General features: G+C 49.7%; 1 protein-coding gene across 1 annotated transcript in view; it reads left to right on the top strand.

Moving 5' to 3' along the window:
- The window catches only part of DNAH2 (dynein axonemal heavy chain 2), a 93,201-nt gene that overhangs the window by 63,807 nt on the left and 17,361 nt on the right, over positions 1–12,033 (top strand). The window contains exons 50-62 of the mRNA XM_061176780.1: positions 113–198; positions 327–457; positions 615–764; positions 1,123–1,290; positions 1,537–1,697; positions 1,976–2,115; positions 3,532–3,664; positions 3,776–3,915; positions 5,219–5,429; positions 5,651–5,767; positions 5,939–6,080; positions 6,783–6,952; positions 7,088–7,204. Of these exons, the coding sequence (XP_061032763.1) occupies positions 113–198; positions 327–457; positions 615–764; positions 1,123–1,290; positions 1,537–1,697; positions 1,976–2,115; positions 3,532–3,664; positions 3,776–3,915; positions 5,219–5,429; positions 5,651–5,767; positions 5,939–6,080; positions 6,783–6,952; positions 7,088–7,204 (1,866 nt within the window). The remainder of the gene's footprint in view (positions 1–112; positions 199–326; positions 458–614; positions 765–1,122; positions 1,291–1,536; positions 1,698–1,975; positions 2,116–3,531; positions 3,665–3,775; positions 3,916–5,218; positions 5,430–5,650; positions 5,768–5,938; positions 6,081–6,782; positions 6,953–7,087; positions 7,205–12,033) is intronic.

The following is a 12,033-nucleotide window of genomic DNA, read 5'->3' as shown; positions in this document are numbered from 1 at the left end:
GTAGCATCCCACACACCCCAAACCACCCCCATCCGGGAATGCTGCTTTCTCTAAAACTTCTGGAGGGACTCTCTTCCCTCCCTCCTTCCCACTAGCCACGCCCCTTGCCTAGGTGTTCCAGGGCATGCTGAGAGCCAGCAAGGACTTCCACGATACCAAGTCCAGCATCACACGACTCTGGATCCATGAATGTTTCAGGTGAGGTAGCTGTGCCTGCCAGATCCAGGCCTTCCCAAGCCCAAGCCTCCACCCCCCACCCGCCTGTCCCTTCCCCAAGACCACGCTCCTCTTCGTTCCCAGACCTCACCCCAGCTCCCTCCCAACAGAGTCTTCTCTGACCGACTAGTTGACACGGCAGACATGGAAGCCTTCGTGGGCATCATAAGTGACAAACTCGGCTCCTTCTTTGACCTCACATTTCATAACCTTTGTCCCAACAAACGTTCTCCCATCTTTGGTGAGCTGGGAGTTGTGGCCCCTCTAGGCTGGAGACTCTTAGGAGATGGGTTAGAAGGGGAGGCGGGGCACCAAGTCCCATGGATGCGTAGGGCCCTTTGGGGAAGCCTGGGGAGGACCAGGCATTTGAGATCTGCCCCCCTCTTCCCATGACCCAGGGGACTTCCTGCGGGAGCCCAAGGTGTATGAAGACCTGACGGATCTGACGGTCCTGAGGACAGCCATGGAGACGGCGCTAAATGAGTACAACCTGTCACCCGCCGTTGTGCCAATGCGGCTGGTGCTCTTCCGAGAGGCCATTGAGCACAGTGAGCACCTCCTGCTCCCGTCCGTTCTCCAGCGTCCTGGTTATGGGATATTCCAAGGAAATGGGGATCTCTTCCCCATTCCAAGGAAATGGGGATCAAGTCTCAGAAGTTGCCTTCCTCCCTAACCCCAGATGTGCTTGTGGCCATGGGTGGGGTTTTCCTTGATGATGGTGTTTAACAGAGGTGGTGGAGGTTGAGAGTTGAATTGCTACCAGTGCTTCAGGCACCAACCTCTTCCCACGCTGCCTGGTTCCTACGCTGCAGTTTTAGTCGTCCCAGTCCCCAGCCTAGGGCCTGGAGGTCCCCTGAGGTTGTTCAACCAACTCATTACCCTCACCCCCTACCCCCTACCCTCCAGTCACACGGATTGTGCGGGTCATTGGACAGCCTCGGGGCAACATGCTCTTGGTGGGCATTGGGGGCAGCGGACGCCAGAGTCTGGCCCGCTTGGCCTCATCCATCTGCGAGTACATCACCTTCCAGATTGAGGTCACCAAACATTATCGAAAGCAGGAATTCCGAGACGGTAACGCTGGGTTTCTGAGATGGAAGAGGGTTTGGGGCCGGGAGTGAAAGATCAGATGCCTGAACTTCCTGTGATGACAAGTGAGAGGAGGGATGGAAGCCGGGTAGGGAGCCGCGCCAGGCCCGGGTGGGGTACAGGACAGTGTCCTGTATGTGTTGCCAGCTGGGGGAGGGCTCCTGAATCTCAGAAGGGGAAGGAGGGACATGATGGTGAATCTGAAGAGTCTTTCCGTCTCCTCTGGCCCAGATATCAAGCGTCTGTATCGCCAGGCTGGGGTAGAGCTCAAGGCCACGTCCTTCCTTTTTGTGGACACCCAGGTTGCTGACGAATCATTCCTAGAGGACATTAACAACATCCTCAGCTCAGGCGAGGTCCCCAATCTCTATAAGGTGGATGAATTTGAAGAGGTGCGATCCTTCCACACCCACTACCAGTTGGTTCTTTGGCCATCCTAACTAACCCCGTCTCACCTAATCCCAGAGGATGCTGCTGTGGCACCCCCTCCCCCCAGCCCCCCATTAGGTGGTGCTTCCTCTTCTGCCACCTTGCCTCGCGGGACGCTAGTGGGCCGAGCTGCTTTAAAACCCACACCCTGTCAGCCCAGCCCCACCTGCTGCTCCCTCCTCCCTCCCGCCCTGGGTTCTGCCCTTGAAACCTCAGCCCTCTGACTGTGGCCTCCGCGCAGATCCAGACGCTCATCATAGAGCAGGCCCGCGCCGAGCAGGTGCCCGAGTCCTCGGACAGCCTCTTCGCCTACCTCACCGAGCGCGTGCGGAACAACCTGCACATCGTCCTCTGCCTCAGCCCCGTGGGCGACCCCTTCAGGTGACTCTTGTTACAGCCTTCTTCTCCCTTGAGGCCCCCACTCGTCGCGGGGTCCTCCTCCCCGGTTCTGGCCTCCGTGCCTTCTGCCAGCGAGACTCAGGAATAGCGCTGGCCTCTCCAGCCCTGTACACCCCGTCTCCTGGCCGTAGCCTGTGTTTCTTTCAGCAAGTTCCTGCTGCTTACATGGGAGCCTTTTGGTGTATCAGATTTCTTTATTTTTCTGGAAGATGGAGGTGGTTTTTTTGTTTTGTTTTTAAATTTTTAATTGTGGTTAAAAACACACATAAAATTTAATCATTTTAGCCATTTTTTTTCCAGGTTTGTGGCTTGTCTCTTCACTTTCTTTAAGTTTTTTGTTTTTTTGCTAAAGAGAAGTTCTTAAATTTAAAAAAAAATGTTTATTTATTTATCTTGGCTGCCAGGTCTTAGTTGTGGCACACAGGATCTTTAGTTGCGGCATGCAGCCTTCTTAGTTGCGGCATGCATGCAGGATCTAGTTCCCTGACCAGGGATTGAACCTGGGCCCCCTGCATTGGGAGCGCAGAGTCTTAACCACTGCACCACCAGGGAAGTCTCTAACCGTTTTTAAGTATACAGCTCAGCAGTGTTAAGTATATTCACACTGTTGTGCAACAGATTTCTGGAACATTCTCATCGTGCAAAACTGTAACTCTATACCCACTGGACAACTGCCCATTTCCCCCACCACCCCCAGGCCCTGGCAGCCACCCTTCTACTTTCTGTTTCTGTGAGTGACCACTCTAGATACCACGTAGAGGTGGAATCATACAGTATTTGTCTTTTTGTGACTGGCTTATTTCACTTAGCATAATGTCCTCAAGGTTCATCCATGTTGTAGCAGGTGTCAGAATCTCCTTCCTCTTTAAGGCTCAATAATATTCCATCGTGTGTATACACCACATTTGATCCATTCTTGGTATGACTAGATTTTCAAGGGCATCGGAAAATAGGAGGACAGAGAACTTGTGCAGAGAGGCAGTTTGGGTTACCATTTTGTTTATCTTTTAATATTTTTGGTTTATGGCATATTTACCATGTACCAGGCTCTGTGCTAAGCATTTTACATGTGTCACCCCATTGAATCCCCTAACAACTCTAGTTAGTATGTTTTGTTATTCCCATTTTAGAGCTAAGGAAAATGACGTTCAAAAGATTACATCACTTGCCCCAAGATCCACACCTAGTTGGTGTGGAATCGGATCTTTCTGACCGCAGAACCTGTTTCTAAATCCTGCACTGAGTCAGCTCTGAGGGGAGCAAAACCTGGACAAGGAGATACAGGGGCACGAGGGTGGGGCTTTTAGGTTCCTGGGGAGCGGGTGGAGCTGTGATGAAGCCCGTCGCTGGAGGCTGAGTCTGCGATTGGGCTTAATTGCCTCTCGAAACCCGCGCCAGGAACTGGATCCGCCAGTACCCAGCCTTGGTGAACTGCACAACCATCAACTGGTTCTCAGAGTGGCCCCGCGAGGCCCTGCTGGAGGTGGCTGAGAAGTATCTGGTGGGAGCAGACCTGGGGACCCAGGAGAACGTGAGGCCCTCCTCCCCACCTTTCCTCACCCCCCTGCACCTCCCGCCCATTTCTGTTCTCTGTCTGCCTTTACTCTTGCTCTGTCTCACATCCTCTACGAATTGGCCTCAGATCCACAGGAAGGTGGCCCAGATCTTCGTCACCATGCACTGGTCGGTGGCTCAGTACTCCCAGAAGATGCTGCTGGAACTTCGAAGACACAACTACGTCACACCCACCAACTACCTGGAACTTGTATCTGGATATAAAAAGTATGATGAAGAGTAGGGGGCACAGAGGGCCAGGGAGCTTGGTGTCTTTCGAGGGTGCTTGGTGAAATGAAGTCATGGAAAATATCCAGGAGCTGGCCAAGGGGACCCGCTCGAGAACTGGGATGTTGATGTGGAAGGGCAGAGATGCCAGAGACCTTAATTCTGTCCAAGAAGTTAAACAGAGAGATGGGGTTTCCAGGGGACGTGGCCACCTCAGGGGCCCTCTGGCTGTGACCACTTTATACACCTCTCTGTCCTTATCTTCTGGAATGATGTCTCTCTTCCCAACCACAATACAACTGTGACATTATATTATGGGTATATATGACAATGTAGGTCCTCTTCTCTCTGCCTTTAACATCTTCTAGACTTTCCACCATTGCCAAGAATTGTATATTCATTCATTAAGTTGTACTGACTGAGTTTTTATGTGCACAACACAATAATTTGCTTTGAAGGATATAAGAGTAAGGTAAAAAAAAAACCTCACTTATTGGATTTAGTATTTCAAAGGTGAAGAAAAAGCCATTTGTAATAATAATGATAGCCAACATTAATTCATTCATTTAAAATATATTTTTGAGCACCTACTCTGTGCCAGGCACTATTTTAGATGCTTGTAATATATATGCCAGTTAACAAAATGAAGTCCTTGCCTTCCCTGGGTACATAGGCTAACATCCTGTTTAGGATTTCCCAGTCACTGTGTTAAGTTCTTTACATGCATATTATTACTTAATCCAGAAAACAATCTTGCATAGACATTTTTCTTTGGCTGTACGATGTTAAAACTCATTTTTGAATGAGTTGCCAACATTTAAAACTTGGGGAGCCTTAGAAAACTCCAGATTTCCAGTCTGTCTTGAAGCATCAGAAATTGTGGCGATACTGAGCCCATATTCATTCTCAAATGGAAAAAAACAGGTTGGAGCCCTGGGATGGCCACCCTCTTGAGAGAAGTTTGTGTTTTCTGGTTCACTGCAGCCCCCCTGTCTGCTGCACAGCGGGGAAGAGTCTCAAGTAGGGAAGTGGTGTGATGAAAACAGTAGCAAGCAAGCTGATTCTGACAGCGGTGTGTAGAATAAATCAGAGGCACGAGAGTCTGGAAGCAGAAAGACCGGTTGGGAGGCTGTTGGCAATGATCCAGGCAGGAAATGATAAAAATCTGACTAGGATGGTGTCGGTGGCAACGGGCAGGAAGACAGGGACCAGAGCCGCTCTGGGAAGGAAGAGACTAAATAAATGGGCCTCTCCTTTCTGGGCGCCCCGGCTCCTGAGGCACCGATCCTACTCTGTCCCCTAGCTTGCTGGCAGAGAAGCGGCAGGAGCTGCTGGACCAAGCCAATAAGCTGCGGACGGGGTTGTTTAAGATCGATGAAACTAGGGAAAAGGTGGAAGTGATGTCTTTGGAGCTGGAGGATGCCAAGAAAAAGGTGGCTGAGTTCCAGAAACAGTGCGAGGAGTACCTGGTCGTCATCGTGCAGCGGAAGCGGGAAGCGGATGAGCAGCAGAAGGTGCCCCCGCCCCCTTCCCCTGCACTGCTCCCGCCCCGCGTGCCCCCTGCTCCCCGCGCCCACCGGGCAGGGGCTTCCCCGTCTCCACTGGTTACAGGGCAGGGAATGGGAGTTCCACTCCTCATGTTTTCTTTAGCTTTCTCTTTCTCTTACCAGCAACACCGTCCCCGCCACTTTTGCTCAAGGTGAAGTCAAAACCCTCGTTTTCTTTTCATCCGTAGGCTGTCACAGCCAATAGTGAGAAGATTGCGATTGAGGAAGTCAAGTGCCAGGCACTGGCTGACAATGCCCAGAAGGATCTAGAAGAGGCATTGCCAGCCCTGGAAGAGGCCATGCGGGTATCGGGGCGGGAGGGCTCAGGAAGGGGGTGGGGCCGGCCTTCTTTGTTCTCAAAGTCCCTGGGGAAGTAGGAAAGAAGAGGGGAACTTCAGCTGGGTCCTATCTCCATAAAAGGAACCTGTCTTGCCACCTGAGTCGACTCTCGTCCCCAAGTTAATCCCTTTTCCCAGGCCCTGGAGTCTCTGAACAAGAAGGATATAGGAGAGATCAAGTCTTATGGACGGCCCCCTGCCCAAGTGGAGATGGTGTTGCAGGCAGTCATGATTCTCCGAGGCAGTGAGCCCACCTGGGCAGAGGCCAAGAGGCAGCTAGGTAAGCCAGGGATCCGGAAGGTAATTAACGTGAGTCCACCCAGCGTTCCCTAATCATCTGCTGGGTGTCAGGCACTCGGAGAGACAGAGATGAAGGATGCATTGTACCAACCCTCAAAGCACAGAGCCTAGTAAGGAAGAGAAGGCATAAATGTCAGTCAAGTTTCTTTGGTTGTAAGTAACAGAAAATGACTCATCTTAATTTAAGCAAAAAAAAAAAAAAAAAAGAAAAAAAATTTTCATAAAGCTATAGGAATTATAGGAATATATCACAGAATCCAAGGACAGGAATGTCTTCGCTCGCCCATCCTCCAAAAACACAAGAATCAGAAAAGGGAAAACAAGAGTCTTTCTGTTTTATTCTTGTGATAGTTTTCCTGCTCTGAGTTCTGGTGGTAGAATGTAGCCTGTAAGCTGTAGTTTGGTGGCCCCTGCCCTAGAAGAAGGTGCAGAGTATATAGAAAGAGTGGTGTGTGGGGCAGTCGGGCTGAGAGTGTTGAAGGTAAGTGATGGGAGAGGAGGCTGCGGAGGCCGTGGAGGCCCTGGGAGCTTCGAGGGTCTAGAGAAGGGAGCAAGGTCAGCGGAAGGAGCTCAGGATGAGGGCAGATATGCTGGCCTTGGGAACTGAGCCCAGGAAGCATGTGGCCTGGATGAGGAGGGGGGTTGGGCCCTCTGGCTGAGGCCCCCTATCTTCATCCCACAGGGGAACAGAACTTCATCAAGTCACTGATCCACTTTGATAAGGACAATATCTCAGATAAGGTCCTGAAGAAGATCGGGGCCTACTGCGCCCAGCCAGACTTCCAGCCTGACATCATCGGCCGCGTGTCGCTGGCTGCCAAGTCCCTCTGCATGTGGGTTCGCGCCATGGAGGTAAGCGGTGGTCAGTGGGGAGGGGAGCAGTGAGGCCGGCCCAGGAGGAGGGGGGATGGAAGACCAAGTGGGAAGGAAGGATCACGGGCAGGTGAGTGGGTGGCGGGTAAGAGGGTGCCTGCTCTCTCCCCGCAGCTGTACGGGCGGCTGTACCGGGTGGTGGAGCCCAAGCGGATCCGCATGAACACTGCGTTGGCCCAGCTTCAGGAGAAGCAAGCGGCCCTGGCCGAGGCCCAGGAGAAGCTGCGTGAGGTGAGCCTCACACCCGCGTTTTCCGTTTTCCGAGGTGGTCCCTCTCCCAGATTTCCGAGGGATGCTTCCTGACTGTTTATTTTTCCCTGTCAAATTCTACTCCCCTCTCCCTTACAGTCCTGTCTGCCTCCCCGTCTGTGCCTTGTTTAGACAGGCTGCCTCTGGCTCAGAAAGCTAAGCTGACTGAGAGGGTTACAAAGGCACAGGGGCACTGTCCCCAAGGAGCCCTTCCCAAGACTGACCGGGGAGCCGGCAATGTCTGCTATCCTTCGTTGGGGGCCCTTTGGAGAGGGACCCTGAGACAGTAGCCGAAGAAATCTGTGCGGCAAACGTGTCTTTGCCAGGGGGATGGGACAAAGGTGTCACACTGCTGCTTGGACCTGGAGGAATGTGAGGGCTTTGGAGGCTGGGGAGGGGATGGGGTCGTCTGGAGGTAGAGAGGGGTATTTCCTGTGAGCGGGCTAGACAATCCAGAAGGTGATTTCCTACAAGCTATATGCACAAGTAACTCCCTAACCAGGCAGAATATAAGTTATTATCAAGAGTTCAAAATTCTTCCAGTCTATCATTTAATTTTCTATCATTGATTTATAGGTAATATAAATACATCCACATGGTTTGAAATTTTAAAAGTACAAAAGCATATCCAGTAAGAATTCTCTCTCCCACCTTCTACTCTCTAGCCACCAGCTCTGCTCCCTTGAAAGCAACCCATATTACAAATTATTGTTTCTCCATCCAGGGATGTTCTGTGCTTGTATCGGCAAAATTTCTTTTCTTTTTTTTTTTTATGTTACTTACACACACTGTTCTGCACCTTCCTATATTACTGACTTATATATCGAAGATTGTTCTATATCAGTGTATAAAGAGTTTCTGCTTTCTTTTTACCACTGCATGTTATGCCAGTAGATAGCTAGACCATCATTTTTCTTTTTTTAAATGGCCGTGCCACGCAGCTTGCAGGATCTTAGTTCCCTGACCCGGGTTTGAACCTGTGCCCCCTGCAGTGGAAGTGAGGAGTCTTAACCACTGGACCACCAAGGAAGTCTTTCTTTTTTTTTTTTTTTTTTTGTAGACCATCATTTATTTAACCATTTACCTTTTGGAAAGACAGATTCATTGCTTCCAAGTTTTTCATCTTCACTTGCCCTCTAACTTGGTTGATGCTATCTTTTTTTTTTTTTTAATAAATTTATTTATTTACTTTTGGTTGCACTGGGTCTTCGTTGCTGTGCCTGGGCTTTCTCTAGTTGCGGAGAGCGGGGGCTACTCTTCACTGTGGTGCGTGGGCTTCTCACTGCGGTGGCTTCTCTTGTTGTGGAGCACAGGCTCTAGGCTCACGGGCTTCAGCAGTTGTGGCTCATGGGCTCTAGAGCGCAGGCTCAGTAGTTGTGGCGCATGGGCTTAGTTGCTCCACGGCACGTGGGATCTTCCCGGACCAGGGCTCGAACCCGTGTGCCCTGCATTGGCAGACAGATTCTTAACCACTGTGCCACCAGGGAAGCCTACTGCAATACTCTTAATTAAGGCCACCCTTGCAGACTATATCTTTCCTCTGCCCAAGTCCAGTTTCCTAGAAGTTGCCCTCCTTCAAACATCCTGCTTCTATAGAACTAGCCACTCACCCATGGATAAAGCTGCAGCCACCTGCCAAGGTCAGAATATCACAGGGTTGGCTTAAAGACTTCCACTCAGAGGCTTCCCTGGTGGCGCAGTGGTTAAGAATCCGCCTGCCAATGCAGGGGACATGGGTTCGAGCCCTGGTCCCGGAAGATCCCACATGCCGCGGAGCAACTAAGCCCGTGCGCCACAACTACTGAGCCTGTGCTCTACAGCCCATGCACCACAACTACTGAGCCTGTGCTCTACAGCCCGTGAGCCACAACTGCTGAGCCCACATGCCGCAACTACTGAAGCCCGCATGCCCTAGAGCCCATGCTCCGCAGCAAGAGAAGCCACCGCAATGAGAAGCCCACGCACCACAACAAAGAGTAGCTCCGCTCGCCGCAACTAGAGAAAGCCCGTGTGCAGCAACGAAGACCCAACGCAGCCAAAAATAATAAATAAATAACAATAAATTAAAAAAAAAAAAGACTTTCACTCAGGCCATAGAGGTTAAAAGCCAACCCCACAAGCGTAGAAACCCACTGGGCTTAATACCAGCCTCTGCAGGTCACCTAGGTCAAAACACCTGTCCACACCCTGCTGTCTGCCCAGGAAACCCCCAGCCCCGCCAAAAATTTTGTGGTGTGTTTTCTGGTCTGCAAATACGTATACTCTTGAATGGATCTGAGAACTAGCAGCCTTCTTCTATACCCAAGTTCTAAGCAAATTGAGAAATAATACAAAAGGCATTTGGCCAAAATATCACCTTTAAAGGCTAAGTTGGAGGATGTGGCTGACGTCTGTGAACAAGCGGCCCCCCTAGTAGGGACCCCATCTTCAGACAGACTTACCTGGTCTTGGGCATTGCTGGGGGGCTAGAGTGGGACTTGTGCTCACCCCTAAAAGGAAAGGGCCTGAGCTCAGTCGAGCATTCCCAGTTTATTCTTCCCAATTTTACCAGTCAGATCAGTCACCACCTCCCCTGGAGAAGGGGTGAGAAAAAGTCCTGGAGGAAGTCTTCCAGCGCACAAGGGAATGACCAAAACAAAAAACCGTAACAAGACACGACCCCAGAGGAAAAAATAAACCCAGAGAAAATTCAGGTTACAGAGAAAACTTGAAAAAGCAGACCTAGTCTAATTGGTATCATCAGACAGAGTGATTAAGGAAGAAATGACATCCACAGAACAAAAATAGGATGATGAAAGTCCAAACAGAGAAAAAGAAAGAATTCTGGGAAATTTTAAAATGATCAAAGTATGACATTGGGTGGAAGGGTAGGAGGACAGCGTCATGGACTATAATATAAAACCCCAAACCAGAAACAGACAACGTGAGAGAGAGATAAGAGACACGATCCTACCCATAAGAATTTCTGAAAGAGAACACACATAATCAGGGATAATACAAGAAGTATTTAACAACCAGCTCGGCACACAGTGACCTGTCAGAATGTGTCTCAGCCACGAGCTCACAGCCAGCCACCTGGTTCACACTGCGCACCAACCCGGGTCACAATGACATCGACACTGTTTATTGGCATTTGACCTTTATAATCAATCTACAGACAGAGCACAGAAGACCGAGGGCGGCCTCTGAATGGGAATGTTGTCAACCTCGACGTTATAAAAATAGGACATACAGCCTAAAAAGTTGGGAAGTGGACACAGGTCCACTGGGGGCTGAGGGAAAGACAGGGCAATGCTTTTGCAGTAGATAAAATAGAACTCAGTTTTAACGTGTTTGGACTTCCCTGGAGGTCCAGTGGTTAGGACTCTGCGCTTCCACTGCAGGGGGCACAGGTTAGATCCCTGGTCGGGGAATTAAGAGTCCACATGCTTGGAGGAGCTGTAGAAAACAAAGAAACAAAAAACGTGTTATTTAACATTATAAAGGTAGCCAGTAGGAAAGAGAAAACTATTAGGAGTAGAGAGAAAGGGTTGGTGGTATGGAGGTATAAGGGAATCAGATCTTCATCTATCACAGCATAGAGTCCATAGAAATAGTCTAACGTTGATAAACCAGGAAACAGCTGTATAGAATATACTTGTAGTATCCGTAGAGGATGCACTGGAAGAATATTCAAGAAACAGGTCACATTGGCTACCTCGAGAAGGAAGCTGGGTAGATAGAGAACAGGGCTGGGAGGAAGATTTTTCATGCTCTTATTTATGCCTCTTGAATTTTTAAGTTACTTATTCACAAAGTAAACAATTAAAATAGAAAAGAAATAGCAGCGTCAAGATGTGCTTATGCAAGTACATGGAGGAGATTCATTACAGCATCATTATAATAGAAAATGTTGGGAAGACGCAAATGTCCATCAGCAGGAGACTTGTTCTATAAATTATGGTTCCACCATACACAAAATTATTTGCAGCTGTTAAAAAGAATGAGGCAGCTTGACAAGAACTGATTTGGAGACAAGTAAAAAATAGTAAAGTACAGGGACTTCCCTGGTGGCACAGTGGTTAAGTATCTGCCTGCCAATGCAGGAAACACGGGTTTGAGCCCTGGTCTGGGAAGACCCCCCCATGCCGCGGAGCAACGAGGCCCGCGAGCCACAACTACTGAGCCCGCGAGCCACAACTACCAAAGCCCGCGCGCCTAGAGCCTGTGCTCCGCAATAAGAGAAGGCACCTCAATGAGAAGCCCGCACACCGCAACGAAGACCCAACGCAGCCAAAAATAAACAAATAAATAAATTTATATAGAAAAAATAGTAAAGTACAAAACAGTGCTATTGAATGTTACCATTTATCTTTTTGAAAAAAATTCATCCATTCAAGAAATATTTATTGAGTGCTGGGCACTACCCTAGGTAAGGATTCAGTGGTGAACATGATGCTGCCCTCACAGTGCTTACATTTTCTTTACTATTGATGGACTCTGTCTGGAAACTTACGCTAGAAACTGGTGATAGGGCTTCCATGGTGGCGCAGTGGTTAAGAATCCGCCTGCCAATGCAAGGGACACAGGTTCGATCCCTGGTCCGGGAATATCCCACATGCCGCGTGCTAAACCCGCACGCCTAGAGCCCATGCTCTGCAACAAGAGAAGCCACTGCAATGAGATGCCCACGCACCGCAAAGAAGAGTAGCCCCCGCTCGCCGCAACTAGAGAAAGCTCTCGTGCAGCAACGAAGACCCAGAGCAGCCAAAAATAAATTAAAAAAAGAAAAGAAAAGAAACTGGCGATAGTGGTTCTCTCTCAGGCTGGGG

Source organism: Eubalaena glacialis, chromosome 19 (assembly GCF_028564815.1).
Source record: "Eubalaena glacialis isolate mEubGla1 chromosome 19, mEubGla1.1.hap2.+ XY, whole genome shotgun sequence".
Classification (NCBI taxonomy): domain Eukaryota; kingdom Metazoa; phylum Chordata; class Mammalia; order Artiodactyla; family Balaenidae; genus Eubalaena; species Eubalaena glacialis.
Note: the sequence above shows the minus strand (reverse complement) of the source record. Positions and strands in the feature narration are given on the sequence as shown.